General features: G+C 40.5%; 1 protein-coding gene across 3 annotated transcripts in view; it reads left to right on the top strand.

The window, feature by feature from the left end:
* The window catches only part of LOC114908622 (S-adenosylmethionine synthase), an 81,320-nt gene that overhangs the window by 2,047 nt on the left and 61,961 nt on the right, over positions 1 to 17,312 (top strand). For 2 of the 3 annotated variants that reach the window (XM_029244908.1, XM_029244911.1), the window contains exons 2-6: positions 1,227 to 1,396; positions 3,331 to 3,432; positions 9,735 to 9,827; positions 13,136 to 13,192; positions 13,672 to 13,773. In XM_029244908.1, the coding sequence (XP_029100741.1) occupies positions 1,250 to 1,396; positions 3,331 to 3,432; positions 9,735 to 9,827; positions 13,136 to 13,192; positions 13,672 to 13,773 (501 nt within the window). In that variant the 5' untranslated portion in view covers positions 1,227 to 1,249. Of the gene's footprint in view, positions 1 to 1,004; positions 1,139 to 1,226; positions 1,397 to 3,330; positions 3,433 to 9,734; positions 9,828 to 13,135; positions 13,193 to 13,671; positions 13,774 to 16,173; positions 16,357 to 17,312 lie in introns of those variants that run through there. The other variant, XM_029244912.1, reaches the window with a different exon arrangement.

The following is a 17,312-nucleotide window of genomic DNA, read 5'->3' as shown; positions in this document are numbered from 1 at the left end:
TCTCCCTCTCTCCCTCTCTCCCTCTCTCCCTCTCTCCCTCTCTCCCTCTCTCCCTTCCTCCCTTCCTCCCTTCCTCCCTTCCTCCCTTCCTCCCTTCCTACTTCCCCATCTCTCTCTCTGTCTGATCTGAGATGATTCCTGTCCATATTTGTAAATAAACTGGGACATTACTGAGAGAGTGGAGAAACTCATTCACTTGCCACCATGGAGAGCAAGCTGTGTCCACGCTGTGATTGAAACACACTTTTTGAGGAGCTAGAGAAGTTTGTCCTCTAGCAGGAGGACAGACATGTGCATACACAGATAATGCTCAGATAGTGTGAAAAGTACCGTGTGAGCTGCTTGGGGAAGGAGGAACGTCTTTGTGTTGCCTGGGAGACGGTTGTATTAGCCACAGCGGTGAGGAGTCGGAGATGATTGATACCTTGCAAATGAGGAGATATTTTCCAAGCTGAGAGTGAGGGGCCATCATGTGCAAAAGTCATGGAGACGGAAACATGCAGGGTGTGAGCAGCAGAATGGCAGGATGTTCTGTGTAGTTAGAGCCCAGAATATGTTAGAGGCAGAAACTATATCGAGAGGTGAGCCTGGAAACAGAATTGGGGCCAAAGCATGAGGCGCTTCATAGGCTGTTCTTTGAAGGTTGAGTTTTTTATTCTTTGGCCTTGAGATACTTGGATTTTTAAAAAATTTGAGGTGGTCTATTGTGATATTTTCTAGAAATGACTCTCATGGCTCGGGAGGAGCATCTTAGTAAGTCACTTAGGGTAATGACTCTGGAATCAAGAGCTGCGTATGAATCCCTCTTCATCATACACCGCCTGTGTGATTCTGGGCTGTTCACGTATATGCGCTTTGGGCCTGGGCGACCTCATCTGCACAGTGGGGCTAATGATACCACGTTCAGGTATGTTGTAAGGATTTAGTAAGACATGCATCGCTTGCCATATAGTCGTCTCACCATCAATAATGACAGTAACCCTTTTCTGACACTTGGACTCCAGGGTCCTTCAGGTTTTTGAAACTATTTTAGTTGTAGTGACTTCTGTGGAGGCTTTTTGGAAACTGCTAGAAGTGTCCTGGAGCCAGCTTGCTTGTGCCATCCCTGATGGCAGGTGCCCATGACTGGTGACAGGATGTAATGCTTTGTTGGCCTTACTGAACTCTACTTCGATTGTGCCTTCATTGAAAATTTCCTGCTCTAATGCAAAACGTTTATCTTTTAGAGGTTTTTATTTAGCAGTTAGAAATGGAGTCGGCATATCTTCAAAAGAATCTTGGGACATGTCTAACTCAAGGTCTTGCAGAAGTGGCAAGGATGCGCCCGGTGGATCCAATAGAATACTTAGCATTGTGGATTTACAAGTATAAGAACAACGTGACCATGGAGCAACAAGTAAGTATGGATCTTCTTTTTTTTTAATTTATTTTTTATTGAAGTATAGTTGATTTACAATGTTATGTTAGTTTCAGGTCTACAGCAAAGTGATCAGTTATGCATATATGTGTGTGTGTGTGTGTATATATATACACACACACACACATATTTTTTTCAGATTCTTTTTCCATATAGGTTATTACAAAATATTCAGTATAGTTCCCTGCACTGTACAGTAGGTCCTTGTTGTTTATCTATTTTATATATAGTAGTGTATATATGTTACTCCCAAATTCCTGATTTATCTCTCCCCTCCCAGCCTTTCCCTTTTGGTAACTGTAAGTTTGTTTTCTAAGTCTGTGAGTCTGTTTCTGTTTTGTTAATAAGTTCATTTGGATAATTTTTTAGATTCCACATATAACTGATATCATATAATATTTGTCTTTCTCTGTCTGACTTATTTCACTTAATATGATAATCTCTAGGTCCATCCATGTTGCTACAAATGGCACTATTTCATTCATTTTTATGGCTGAGTAGTATTCCATTGTATATATGTACCACATCTTCTTTATCCATTCATCTGTCAGTGGACATTTAGGTTGCTTCCATGTCTTGGCTATTGTAAGTAGTGCTGCAGTGAACATTGGGGTGCACGTAGCTTTTCAAATTATAGTTTTCTCCGGATATATGCCCAGGAGTGGGATAGAAGGATCATATGCACTCTATTTTTAGTTTTTTTTAAGGAACCTCCACACTGTTCTCCATAGTGACTGTACCAATTTATATTCCCACCAACAGTGTAGGAGGGTTCCCTTTCCTCCACACCTTCTCCAGCATTTATTATTTGTAGACTTTCTGACTGGTGTGAGGTGATACCTCATTATAGTTTTGGTTTGCATTTCTCTAGTAATTAGTGATGCTGAGCATCTTTTCATGTGCCTTTGGCCATCTGTATGTCTTTGGAGAAATGCCTTTTTAGATCTTCTGCCCATTTTTTGATTGGGTTGTTTGTTTTTCTGATATTGAGCTGTATGAGCTGTTCGTATAGTTTGGAGATTAATCCCTGTTGGTTGCATCGTTTGCAAATATTTTCTCCCATTCCATAGGTTGTCTTTTTGCTTATGGCTTCCTTTGCTGTGCAAAAGTTTTTAAGTTTAATCAGGTCCCATTTGTTTATTTTTGTTTTTATTTCCATTACTCTAGGAGATGGATCCAAAAAAGATATTGCTGTGATTTAGGTCAAAGAGTGTCCTGCCTATGTTTTGTTCTATAAGTTTTATAGTATCCAGTCTTACATTTAGTGCTTTAATCCATTTTGAGTTTATTTTTGTGTATGGTGCTAGAGAATGTTCTAATTGCATTCTTTTACAGGTAACTGTCCAGTTTTCCCAGCACCACTTATTGAAGAGACTGTCTTTTCTCCATTAATTGACCATAGGTGCTTGGGTTTATTTCTGGGCCTTCTATCCTGTTCCATTGTGGATCTTCTTTTATAAAATTAGAGGAGTGAAATAATTGGTCCAGCTTCTTTGCTTTTTAAAAAAAGTTCAATATTATCATATCTTTCTATTATAAAAATAGTATGTTTATTATTACAAAACTTAGATAACATGAGAAAGTAGAAAGAAGAAAATAAAGAAGACCTCTATTTAGATTCTTAGGTATTTTTAGGTATTCTAGTCTTTTTTCTACACATTTGCCTGGACATTTTTTTTTTTTTTTTTACACAATTGTGATTGTATTTGCTGTGTAATTTTAATTTCGTGCTCTTTGTTGAAATAAAACACACATTTCCCCCAATTATTATACAGTTTCCAAATGGATAGACTATAATTTGCTTAATCCTTTCCCTACTGTTGGAGATTAAGATGCTGTTAAGATTGTTTTTACAGATTGTTTTATCTGTAATTAGTCACACGATTATGTTTTTTTTTTTTTAACCATGTTAGAGACAAGAGGAAATGGCCCAGTTGGAGCGTGAAAGAGAATTAGCTGTGATGGAGCAGGAAATGATGGAGAGACTTAAAGCAGAGGAGCTCCTGTTTCAGCAGGTGAGACAAGAGAGTTCAGTGTTGATTGGAACTAGTGGAGTCACCCTTGGTGTGGTGCAACCCAGGTGTTGAAAAACTCATCTCTTGTGCTTAGATGTAGCTTTCTTATATCTTCATCTTTATGTCTGTATGTGGCTTCTTTACTGGAGAAGAAGCAGTGATGAGGTAGGAGAAAAACCCAGAGAGTCTGCTGTCACAGAAGCCAAGGGGACAGCGTCTCAATGAGACCTGAGTGGTCAACCATGTCTGTGGCTGGTTGAGTGGGAACAGAACTGCCAAGTCTCATTTAAGGCCACTGGTGACCTTGGTGGGAGTACCGAATGTGGGGTGGGGTAAAGCAGGGGAGATGGAGATGGTGAGTACAGGTAATGCTTTCAAGGAGATTTTCAGGGAAGGAGTTTTCTTTTGTTTGTTTGTTTGGTTTTTTTAAGGAATAGAGTGGAGGGGAGTGGTTGATGTAAAGAAATAAAGGGGATGATTACTAGAGTCAACTTTTCATGGAGACCAGAGGAAATTGGCTCTGGAACACAGGTTAGGCGGGTGGAGGGGCCCTTCTCTGATTCTTTGATTCAAGGAAAGAGGAGAGGACGGCGTTAGGTACCTGTGGTGTGTAGGTTTTGTGGCAAAAGTTGAAAGCGATTTCTGTGTGACTATTTCTTTTTTATGAAGTAGGGACCCTGATCATTTGCCCAGAATGAGGTGGTAAAGGTAGGAGGAGTGGGGAGAGTGGTGAAGGTTTGAAACAGTGGCTTTGGAGAGGTAGAGTTGACCAAGGAAACTTAGCATCCCTCGGTAGCACTGAATTTCCTGAGACCAAGCAGTCATAATGGGGCCTTTTGGTTTGGTTTTGTGATGATGTGATTTTCTCCGCCTAGGCCTGGAGGATATTTGAGTGAGGATGTGGAGGAGACTGACCCTTTGACTGGAGTGAGTTTGGGTTAGCAGGATTGGGGAGCTAAAGATGTTGGTTTGAAAATGGTTGAAGAGGTGGGTCATGGAGTATAAACCAGAGAGGGGAAAGTTCTAGAGTGGCTTCTGGACTAATTTAATTTATGGAGCTCTTGTAAACCAAGTTGGAGTCACCCTATACTTCTGTCATATGGTACTTAACTCTAGAGTCTCAACTCCAGTTTACATATTATAAAAAGGGAAAGAAGCCTATTATTTGTGTGTGTGGATAAAAAAGGAAAATGTAGACATGGAAACTAGCTTCTCTGTCTTGTCTCCCATCCTTGATACTGGGGTAGATCATTCTAGGCACCTTAGATGGATACGGCTATTCTAGGCACCTTTACTGCTTCTGAGTCTTCATCTTTCAGTCATTTGGCTTATTTTTGTGGGGAGGTTGCACAGTGTTGAGTTGGATGTCAAATGACCGTCCAAATGGGCAAGTGTCTGCAGCAGTCGCCCCAACTTTGAGTGAGGATCTGCCCTGCCTCTTCCAGCTCCTAGAGCTGGCATCTGTCCCCTGTCTATCAAAATAAGAGCTTCTCAGCAGTTCTCCTTCCCTAAGATAGTTAGATCACAGATATGGAGATGTTTAATTTGCTTTGACTCATCTTCTTTACCTTACTTAAATAAAATTTGGCAATACTGGAACCCAAACATTTTTCTAGCTGTATCAGTATGAAGCCATCCCCTGTGCATCAAACCCTAAGCATTGTACTGGGGGTGGAAGACATAGTGATATCCTGCAGAAGATGTGGTGGCCCATTAAAGAAGTGGATTGGTGGGCAGAGATAGATGAGAGGAGGAGAAGGGACGGGTGGACCAACAGATGAAGAGAAAGAGAGAGGCCTCTCTGTGTCCCCCGAGTCAAGTGAGCTGGAAGGTCAGGACTCTGGTCACCTGCCTGTTGGTTGCAAGAGCAGGTGTCCTCATAATCAGTACCACAGACTTGAAATCCCTTGAAATCCCTTGAAATTTTAGGCATTCTCCAGCAAGCCTGGGTCCTTGTGAGCAGGGAGACAGTTTCCTTGCTGTTTTCTGCTTAAGAGTTCATTTTGGAAGTACTGGCTTTTGTATTTGTTTGAATGTTTTTCTCATGGTTTTACACATGTGTGAAGAAAGCGACTGGGTTTCGAACATGTCCTGAAAATGTTAAGAAACCGGTTATGTTGACCAATGTGGTTGGTATTTAGCAACCGCACTTTGTGTTATTGTTGAGAGGTTAATTTCGCTTCCTCTACAAATATCTGAAAGTTGATTGAATGATAACTTTCCTGCATTTCGGCTACGTAGCCCATCACTTTTATCTTAGTGGGGATGATATAGGAATATGAAGAAATTACCTTAAACAGCCCTTTGTGAATAAATATTAATCACTGTTTATTATCTCTTTGTAAAAATGTATTATTTTTTTAAATGCGTTTAAAAATATAGTTTTAAAGTGCTCTTAATGGAATGAGCTTATATTAGGTCGTTTATGGGGTGGCACTGGACTGATGGTGAGAAATTATTTTCTAGCTGAGGTTGACAGACTCCTTCTGTAAAGGTGGATATTTTATGATTTTCAGGCCAAGAAGCAAAATTGAGGATGTTATGTAGGGATTATGGTATACTACGTAGCTATAACAAGAGAGAAATAAATTTCTACAAATGTTTTATTGATGAAGTAAAAATTTAAAAAAATCAAATACAATTTTTTCTGCAGTGTAGGCTTATTGAGAAGAATTACATTCCCTTTTTAAAGATAACGTTTCACTTAGTTGGAGTTCAAAGATAATGTTCCCTGTCATCAAAATGTATTGAAAATATGTATCTGTTAATGCTGATCTATAATGAGATTTTATGTATGTCATGTTTGAAAAATGTCTTTTCCCTCATAGGTCCTGCCAAATGTTGCTATCAGTCCATGTGCCTATAATTTTTAGTGTATTCATCTCTTGGAAGGCGCTCGTAGAATTCTATTAGATTTTCCTCTTGATATTTGTCTTTTAGCCACTACCTGGTAAATTAATCCCTTCCAGTTGAAGGTTGGTGAAAACTTCTCAGTTACACAGTTAGATGGATTTTGAAATGTGGGAATTTCCTTTGCCCTTACGTCAAGACCTAAAAACACTCTGGAACTATAGTTTGAGCTTGGAAAATGTATCTGTCACAGATTTGTGTGGGAATGGAAATCCCATTTCTGACAGCGCTGGGAGTGTATAAAGCAGCTTGACATTGTGATTCAGAAAATTAGTTGTTGCTGAAATGACTTTCCTGCAGTGTAAGTGTTACATATGATGCTGTTTTGCCTTGTAGGCAACTTTTAGGTTAAATTGATTTAAAATCGTTATTAAGTCTGCAGCGGAAGCTAATTTCCAAAGCTATTTAATGTTTGATAACTGTGGTTGAAAATGGTCTTCTCATTAAGAAGAACGTCAGTCTTGTCCCTGAGCTCAAAAATTCACAATAAAACATTACCACTGTTGAGCCATGGAACTATGGGGTGGTAGGGCAAGTCAAGATATATTCAGCTTCTATTTCTGACAGAAATTCACCAGAAATCATGCTTAAGTTCATAAGGGTAAATGAAGGTCACTGTTGACACTGTTACTGAACCAAATGGGTCTGCTCGCCCAACGCACAGCAAAGCCAAATCTATTGACAGTGGGTTCTAGTGAAGGAAAGTACAGAGTTTACCGCAGGGCGCCAAGCAAGGAAGTGGGAGACAAACCTCAGATCCACTCCAACTGAGTCTTTGAGTGAGGGGTTTTCTTAAAGGGGAAGAGCAAAGAGGCTAGAATTAATCTTGTGATGTTTCTGTGACATTTCTTTTCTTTTTTTTTTAATTGAAGTATAGTTGATTTACAATATTGTGTTAGTTTCAGGTGTACAGCAAAGTGGTTATATATACATATATATGTATATATCTGTGTTCTTTTTCATTCTATTTTGTTATAGTTTATTACGAGATATTGAATATAGTTCCCTGTGCTGTACAGTAAATCCTTGTTGTTTATTTTATATATGGTAGTGTGCATCTGTTAATCCCCTACTCCCAATTTAATCCCCCCCCCTTTGGTAATCATAAGTTTGTTTTCTATGTCTGTGAGTCTGTTTCTGTTTTTTAAATAAGTTCATTTGTACTGTTTTCCAGTTTCCACATATAAGTGATATCATATGATACTTGTCTTTCTCTGACTTACTTCACTTAGTATGATAATCTCTAGGTCCATCCATGTTGCTGCAGCACTTCTGTTATATTTCTTAGTCATTGATTTTTTTCAGTCAGTGATCGATTTTTTCAGTCATTTTGAACTCAACATTGACTCCTTTGGAAGTCAGGATATCTCCAGTTTACAGTTCTCCGGCCAGGTGGTCCATGGCTTGGGGGGGGGGGGTCTGTTAGCTCATCTTGTCCTAGAGAAACAACCTGAGTTTGTACATTAATGATGATATCTATAATAGCAATTTTAGTACATTAACGATGCTATTGACAACAGCAATTTTAGTCGTCTGACTCTGGTTGACTAGTGTTCAGTTAGCACAGGATTGAGGTCAGAGGGGACAAGAAAGGGAATAAACTTTTGGATAGAGAGATTAATCAGAAACTCAGTAAGGGAACTCAACTTTAGGGGGGACTCGGTTTCAACACTGCTGGCTCAATAACACTTGATAGAGTCAAATATTTTCTGCAGAGTAGCTGCTGTTGAATCATAGAATGAGAACTCATAGGTTTTAAACACTATGTTTTCACCAACTTTGTAAATTTTGTCCAATTAAGCCTTTTTCTGTTCCATACACACTTTCATCACTGTTGTAACACATCTGAGCAGACGTCACATCTGGTTGTACTGAATTAATGTTCCTCAACGTCTTTGAAGATGTTCTTGCCTGTAGTACTGTTCATAGTGGTTGATTTTTCAGTCACTGCAAACTCAACATTGACTCCTTTGATAAACAACAAGTAAGCAGTGTTGGGAGCATTTGTCTACTCATCAAGAGCCAGGGAAAACCACTCAGAACCCTTTGCCTTTAATTGACCCTTGATTTTGCTCCCCGTGTAATCGACTCTGAGCAGCTGTTCTCACCAAAAGGATAATAATCTTAAGTTTATGTTTTTTCTGGACATTGAATTCTCACTTGTTTTAATTGAATCACCATTGATAAATGTACTTCTTTGCTGGGCTAACAAAAGAGCCACTTGGGATCTTACTTTTGTTGCAGCCTCCTTTTCATTTTTAATTTTTGTGAAGAAATCCTGCTCTCATGAAATAATTCTGTTTGAAATTTCTTAATACTTCTGACCTTTGCGTTCGTGTGCGTTGAGAAGATCGTGACGAGCGCTCCTCTGGTAATGCTGATACTTACTGTATTCTTTCAGTGCAGTGTTGTTGCATGAGAAACACCGTCCTGTGCTGTTTAATCTGATAATAAAGTAACCCACACTCCACTGTGTCTGAAAAGGACAACATTCAAAATCCACTTCTCTTCTTGTTTTGTTATGATGGGTAATGCACTGATAAAAAAAAAAAAAAGGTCCCGGTGTAGTGGTACCGTGGCACTCCAAACGCTGTGAGTTATAATGGTGCCACTGAACTTGCAGTGTGCTGAGCAGCGGTGCAAGGCAGTGAGAGTACCGCCTGTGGTCTCTGTTGTACACACTCAGCTGTGCTGTCATGGGGCAGAAGCAGCCACACTAAATGAGTGAGCGTGAGCGTGGCAGTGTTTTAATAGAGCTTTATTTATAGACACTGACACTTGAATTTCATATAATTTTCATGTGCAATGAAATATTATTCTTTTGATATTATTCAGCCATGAAAAATGTATAAAAACCATTCTTCACTCGTGGGCTGTACAAAAACAGGAGTTGGGTCAGGCTTGGCCCAAGGAGTTTAGTCTACTGACCCCTATTCTCGCGTGGCTAGGATATATGTTGAGTTGGGACCAAATATGTTGTTGATTATCTCTGGTTTAAGATAATCTACTTAAAATGTTCTTATCTACTGTTTTACAACCAAGGTTTGGCTATTTGAAGATCCATCTGTGCTTAAAGAGATTTTATCCAAAAAAAAAAAAAAAATCACTGCAGTCTCATTTGTAGCTTCAGGAAGAACAGAGAAAACGACTTGATTTTGTACAAATAGTGCTTTTCTAAAATTAGCAATTAAGGAAGCTTCCTTTTTAATTTTCTACTTCAGGAAATATTTGTAAAAGCTAAAGTATTGGGTGGCTGTGACCATTTATTTTTGTAAGTTTCTGAAATTTAGGTGGGCATAAACTTAATTATCCTGGGACACTTTAGAGTAATAGAGTGAATTCCTTGCAATTGATCTGACTCTAATATGACTTATTTATTTCTGAATGTTCAGCAACAGTTGGCATTCCAGCTGGAGTTGGAAATGCAAGAAAAAGAGAGACAGAGAATAGAAGAACTGCAGAGAGCTCAAGAGCAATTTGAGAAGGTAATTTGAAGTTTTATAAATGTCTGTTTTATTCAAAACCTCTGAGAATCCTCAAACTGTTTCTTCCAGCTGTTATAGCAGGGGATTCATAGTCTAGAGACCTGCCAGGAAGGTCTAATGTTGCCAGGAAGCCCTGGTCAACATTTTAGTCAAGAGGTAGTTGTTCCTAATTATGGTAGCTGATACTGAAGTTCTTTGTAGTATTGGGGGTATTCTGATCTCTGAGACAATAGTTTGTTTCTTTTCTTCATGTTAGATGTATTACCAACAATACTTTACATTTAAAACTATGTTTGGGGGACTTTCCTGGTGGCACAGTGGTTAAGAATCCGCCTGCCATAGCAGGGGACATGGGTTCAATCCCTGGTCCAGGAAGATCCCATATGCCGTGGAGCAACTAAGCCCGTGCGCCGCAACTACTGAGCCTGCGCTCTAGAGCCCGTGAGCCACACTGCTGAGCCCACATGCCGCAGCTACTGAAGCCCACGCGCTTAGAGCCTGTGCTCCACAGCAAGAGAAGCCACCACAATGAGAAGCCTGCGCGCTGCAACGAAGAGTAACCCCTGCTTGCCACAACTAGAGAAAGCCCGTGTGCAGCGACGAAGACCCAACGCAGCCAAAAAAAAAATATATATATATGTATGTTTTAATTTGGATTTTTCATGTCTTTCTTTAAATAAACTATTCAGTAACTTATGTCAACAAAGTCCATCTCCATTGACTGTGTCTGTGTTTTTTTTTAATAAGTTTATTTTTTTGGCTGCATTGGGTCTTCATTGCTGCGCGTGGGCTTTTCTCTGGTTGCGGTGCGTGGGCTTCTCATTGCAGTGGCTTCTTGTGTTGGCGGAGCACGGGCTTCAGTAGTTGTGGTACACAGGCTTAGTTGTTCCGCAGCATGTGGGATCTTGGACCAGGGCTCGAACCTGTGTCCCCTGCATTGGCAGGCAGATTCTTAACCACTGTGCCACCAGGGAAGCCCCCAGACCGTGTCTATCTTATGTCAAGCCTCTTGCTTGGCTAATGTTTCCTTGTATCCGAAAAGTATGTGTCGTATAGACCAAACTTCTGCATGACTGGGTTATACTTTTCAACTGGATATTTCATATTGTATGCTTATAGCTAGTATCTGTTACTCAAATGTTACTCCTCTATTTATTCCGAAATTAAAATTTTAAAAAGAAGCAGGTTTTGTAGAAGATGTTTATTAATGGCTTAGATGAAATCATCATTATTTAAAGCAATTTTAAAAAGTAGGAAGGGTAAATTAAATTTTTTTAAAAGATGAGATTTAATTAATTAGTTAATTTTTTAACTCTTGAGATAATTCAATTCTTTTCTTCTCATCAATGTACTGTGCTCATCATTCTATAATAAGAGATTAATCTACTAAGAATTGTTCTTGACAAAGTGAAATCATTTAGTCCTGTTGTAGCCCAAGTGTCAGAAAACTACTTTTGTGAGTCAAAAAGATGAGATTTTAAAAGGATAAATTCAAACCTCTGTACATAGTTTTAAAAAACACCGATGCTGATCTATCTTTGTCTGAATATGGTAGGACACGTGGATACCCATGCATGCACACACACGTAAATGCATACCCCCTTCCTCTTCAGTTAAGATTCCGTGATTGCAAAAGAAAGAAGAACCAGACTACATCAGGAAGACGGTGATCAAAATAATAAGAGAATTGAAAGTATTTTTTATTGAGATGCCTGATAGCTATATCTGAGTGCTGGGAAGTCTGTGATTTATAGAAGGGATTGGCTCCAGAGGGTCCCATTCATGTTACTCTACGGCCATTACCAGACTATGTGACCAGAGCCACTGTAGCTTTAATAAGTCATATTCCTACTGGCTTATCACCCCTCTCTTCCCTGCAACATACTGCGGCTTGACCCCTTGCTCAGAGACAAGTTCATCCTTGTCTTCTTGTCCTCGCCTTCTTATGGCTTCAGAGACATAACTTAAACTATCAGTCGCAAAAGGAAATTTATTGGAAGGATCCTGGGTTGAAGAAAGGGTTTTACAACTAAACCGTGAAGGGCTCTGGTTGAGTTGGGTCTTCCAGACCTTTGGGAGCAAGAGAATCAATGCTGCCAGGGCTCTTACCTCTGCTGTTGTCTCTCACTGTGGCCTGGTTTGCTGCACATGGGTGAGGATCACGGTCCTTAATAGTTCCTGGGTCTTGTAATGTGGCTTCTACTGTCTGAGAGGAATAGATTCCTTTCTTTTGGGTTTCAGTTAAGAAAAGAATCTTGGGGAAGGATTCTGACTGGCTTAGTTTGTGTCAAGTATCCATCCCTTGGCTGGGCAACAGAGTCCTGTGAGAATATATGCTTTCCCACCAGAGCCATGTGGTTGTGGGATAAGACATGCCCAGGAGAAGGGAATGATCTTGAGAAAGCCATATATGTACGATATATGTCCCTAATAATCAGGGTGACTGTATGTGATCACAAGATCACTAATCTTTTTTATTTTTATTTTTTTTTGCGGTACGGGGGCCTCTCACTGTTGTGGCCTCTCCCGTTGCGGAGCACAGGCTCCGGACGCGCAGGCTCAGCGGCCATGGCTCACGGGCCCAGCCGCTCCGCGGCATGTGGGATCTTCCCGGACTGGGGCACGAACCCGTGTCCCCTGCATCGGCAGGCGGACTCTCAACCACTGCACCACCAGGGAAGCCCCATCACTAATCTTTGAACAGTTGAAATGAATCAGCTCAGGAGCAGTTAAGTCAGCCTGCTGCCTTAGAATGAAAAGATAGAGGCCACAGCAAGGTTTGGCTTGGTTAGCAGATCCTCCGTTTTCACATTCAGAAAGCAGTCTCCCATGTGTTCAGAGCATTATAGAGGGCATTGTCCAGGTACTGTGGAGAGGTGTCATGTATTGGATAGTGCCTTGGGCCAGATTAACTCCCTCAGAAATATTTGCTTCTTTTTTACTATGTATAAAATTCTACATAACTGTCAGTTCTTTCAAAATCTCGTATTCTAAGAGTTTATTAAAATTATTATTTTGTCACTTTCCAGATTTGCTAGTAATTTGGCTTCAGGGTTAGTGAAATAGTTAGCCTTTTTCATTTTTTAAAAAGTTCTATTTAATTATAGACAAAACATCGTAGTCACCTCTTAATAGAGTATTAAATGAGACTGTATCTGCAGTTTTGTATTCACATTGCTCCTTTAAGAGGGACAGCATTTTTGCTGTTAAATTGATCATAATGTAAAAATAAAATGCTTGAAAATTAAACATGGAATCAAAATAAAAAGTATATTAAAAGTATTTTTCTTCACTTTTATGTATTATAGGAGTTGAGAATGTGTGTGGAAAATACAGCTAAGGGTGAAGATATTTCACATGGAGAGGTGAGAAGAAAAAGTTACTCTGTGTTATGGGAAATGAATAAGTATCCTGGAATGTAAAGCTTAATTTTGATGCATTAATAGCTAAATTTTTAATAAGGAGATTATCAAAACTAATAGTCCAAATACATATCTAGTAATAACAAGTCACAAATATGATGCGCTTTAAAGCAAAATCTCCAAGTGGGTAGAACTGGGAGATTCGGTTTGTTTTGGTATTTTTAAAAACCAGAATATTGTGAGATTATTGACCACATGATTACATGCAATGATATGTTTTAAATTTCTGATGTATTTTTTTAAACACGTTTTTGCGTTTATTCCTGGAATTCTCTTGTCATTAACAGGTATTGGTTCGTTCCATTAACTGACAGTGTTGAATTTTGATGTTGTAATACAGAAGTGTCTTAGCAAAACTGAAAGCAAATTAATGTATTAATCTCAAAATCATTTGAAAGTGAAAATGAGCTCTGTGTTTGTAGGATGGAGCCGACTCAGGCAGAACACTAGCTGAAATTAGTGATCGATATGGAGCGCCAAACTTGAGCAGGGTGGAAGAACTTGATGAACCGATGCTATCGGATGTGAGTATCCTTAGGAAAGTGTTTTGTGAAAAGCAGATTTTTTTTTTTTTTTTTTTTTTTTTTTTTTACTTTGGGAGAGCCTAGTGTATCTCAGGCCAAGGCTGGATGGCAAAATGGGCCTTTTGTTTCATAGAAAGAAAACCAGTGTTCTGGGTGCTGACTTATCCCTAATTGGCCTTCTGCCCTTCTGTGCACTGTGCTACTGGCCCTGAGGGTGAGAGTGGGCACCTGTCTGGCTCCACACAAACGTGTGGGCACTGATGGGGAGGTCACTGGGCATTAATGTGGAGGGAGCAGTGTGCCCTCCTGTGTAGAGGGTGATATGTATATTTGGAAATGAGCGTTTGAAAATTTCAAAATCTCTTCAAAATACGTATTTAGAATCGTGGTGAAATACATAATCTTTCAATTAAATTTTGGGGGCCAACATTTTGGTTCTCAGTAGCAAACCGTGGAGCCAAGTAAATATCCTAATGAGAGTGCATGCTTTTAAAGTATATAAGTCATTTGCTTATTTAATAAACATATAGTGTTTCCTATGCACCACATAAACTGTGCCCGATGCTTTTATGACCGAAAACAGGTCCTTCTTGACCTTGTCTAGGGAAGAAACAGACAACTGAACGAGCAATTGATAGTCATTGTTAGAGTGAGCAGGTAATGTCTGGTCCAGAGCATTATGCTTGGAGAGCGAGAGGAGGGGCTGTTGCTAACAGGCCCATCCGCAGCTGTAACCCGGGACTGCCCTGGCAGAGGGCTGCACTGAGTCACCTGCATCAGTGGGCACTGACAAAGCGGGACAGCCACCCAGTTGAGGACCCTTGGTCAGGGAAGGCTTCCTGGAGGAAGTCAGCTTTGTCACTCAGTGGTGGGATGGGAGGCTGGGGAGGGGAGAAGAGAGAGGGGGAGATAGGGAGAGATTAGGGCTGAGGCAGTGGAGAGCAGGGGCCAGACCATGAAAGGACTTGTAATCTGTGCTCAGACGTTTATATTTTGTCCTAAAGGCAGTGGAAGCCAACATCAGAACTGTGTTTTAGGAAGGCCATCTGGCTATAGCGTGTAGAAGAGAATGGAGTGATCGATTTGAGGAGACCCACCAGGAGGCTATTTGTAATCTACAGAGGGATGGCACTGATGGCCTGAAGTAGTGAGTGGTGTTTTTAAGAGCTGTTCAGAAAGTGGAGCCGGGAGGATTTGGTGCTAATCAGTCAGTGGATACATTTTTATTTAATGGCTGCTGTGTTTTGGTGCCATGCAGGGAGCTAGAAAATACCAGTGAACAAAACAGATAGGGTTTCTGCCCTTTGGGGACCATGGGCCAGCGGGGCAGGTGGTCTGAGAGGACAGAGCAGGGAAACCTGACCTAGCCTGGGTGAGTCTTCTCCAGGATATGACGTTTAAGGAGTTAGCCTGAGATGAGCCCAGTGGATGGAGAGAGCAAGATACTTTCAAGGAATGCACATAGTCCAGTATTTTGGCTGAGTTGAATGGAGCTAGGAGAATGGTGTGATTTGAAGCTGGAGAAGTGGATAAAGGCCAGATCACACTGGGCTCTGTGTGTCCTCTTAAGGATTTTGGACTTATGTGCAGTGGGAGTCATTGAAAGGGTTTATGTAAGGATTAGATATGTGTTATTAGAAGGTAGAGAGAGGATCTGAGTGGACAGGAGTGGAAACAGGAGACCACTTAGGAGGTTATCACAGTCATCCAGTTGCAAGATGACCAGGGCTAGGACCAGACAGCAGAGATGGGGACAGCTGAGTGGATTTGATATCAGCTGGGAAGATAAGGGAGAGAAAGAAGTCAAGGATGAAGTCCAGATTTCTGCCTTGGGCAACTGAACTCTTCACCATTTTTTGAGCTTTACCGTTCGTTAAGTTGAGTAACATATGAAGAGAAAGTAGGTTTTGTGAAAATGATGTCTTCAGTTGTGGACATGTTCATTTCAGGTCACTCTGAGGTATGCAGGTGAAAATGGCCAAAGACCCCTTGAAGTATGTTATGGGTCTGGAGGAAGGAGAGAGGTCCAGGCAGCAGAGATGAATTCAGCAGTCATCAGCATATATGCCAAGTAAAGCTAAGAGAGTGAGTCAGGTTACCTGGCTTACATGAGAAATTTCAACATTTAAGGGATGCGTACAGGACCCCTGCCAGAAGGATACGGATAACAATAAGAGGGAATAGCAAGAGAAGTAGAAGAAAGGATGGGTTGATAAATACATTGAGAACACAGTTAAATTATTATTATATTGACTTTGGATTTTATTTGAAATAATCTGAAACTATCAAAAGGCTTCATTTACATAGTCACATAGAAGTTACCTAAGCTTAAATTTTCTGTAGCTTGTACATTTCACAGTTCTAGTTGTATTTTAAAGCATATTTACTTTTTGTTTTTAGGTTGCATTAAACATTGATCAAGATTTGTAGGATCAACCAACCAAAGAACAATAAAGTTTTCTTCTTCTTTCAAGTTTCAAAATAGGAGGTCCCCAGTTGTTTTTTTTCCCCTCCAAACTTGAACTCTGCTTTTCCTCCCTCTAAAGACAGCTTTATAAGTGGGCTTCAAGAGTGGCCTTAAAATATTGTTTTGATTACTTGTATGACACCATTTTGATTACTTGTATGATGCCAGTGAGAGAACAGGAGAGAGTGTTTCCCAAAGCAACCAAAAGGGGCAAATGGGAGACGAGCTGAAAAGAATGTGTGCATCTATGTGAGAACAAGATTTCCTGAGTTGAAAGTTACTGGTTCTATGAGAAGTGAAAGGGGCTGCCACTGTGTAGAGCTCAGGAATTGTCAGCATGCTTTAGATATGGTGGTTCCTCCTGGGAGTGCACTGCAAAGATTCCCCCAGTTTGCTGGGGAGTGATGCTTTGTAGTACCACTTAATCCATGCTTATTGATGGGGCTGGGATGGGGAGGGATGCAAAGGTCCCAGGGACAGGGTAGCATTGTTTTTTCTGGAACAGTCACTGGGCAGAGGGCCTGTGCTTCTGTTGAAAGGAAGATCTTAGTGGACACAGGCCATGCAAGGTGCTTCCTTCAGTGGATGCTGGGTGGTCTGTGGACCTTGACTGCACTCTTGGCCTCCTGGAGGTTTCAGGTCTAACTTTGAGCTTTAGGGAGAATTTTGCTTCTTTTATAAAATTCTTCCAAACCTAAGTCTATGTTATGAGTCCTTTCTGTTCTTTAAGGAATGGTGGAAGCATAAATGCCAGGAAGAGGCTTCTTTAAAAAAAAAAGAATTCTGTTTTTGGTTATAACATACCTTTCCCGAGGTAGTGAGAACAGAACAGCCTAGTTGCTTAAATGGGAAAAGAAAAAAGAAAAAAATAATGGGAAAAAAGTCTATTTAATTAAAAGAAATGGGGCTTCCCTGGTGGCACAGTAGTTGAGAGTCCACCTGCCGATGCAGGGGACGTGGGTTTGTGCCCCGGTCCGGGAAGATCCCACATGACGCAGAGCGGCTGGGCCTGTGAGCCATGGCCTCTGAGCCTGCGCGTCCAGAGCCTGTGCTCCGCAACGGGAGAGGCCAC

The sequence above is a fragment of the Monodon monoceros genome, unplaced genomic scaffold (genome assembly GCF_005190385.1).
Source record: "Monodon monoceros isolate NGI ecotype Baffin Bay Population unplaced genomic scaffold, NGI_Narwhal_1 Super_Scaffold_4, whole genome shotgun sequence".
In the NCBI taxonomy this organism is placed as follows: Eukaryota; Metazoa; Chordata; class Mammalia; order Artiodactyla; family Monodontidae; genus Monodon; species Monodon monoceros.
Note: the sequence above shows the minus strand (reverse complement) of the source record. Positions and strands in the feature narration are given on the sequence as shown.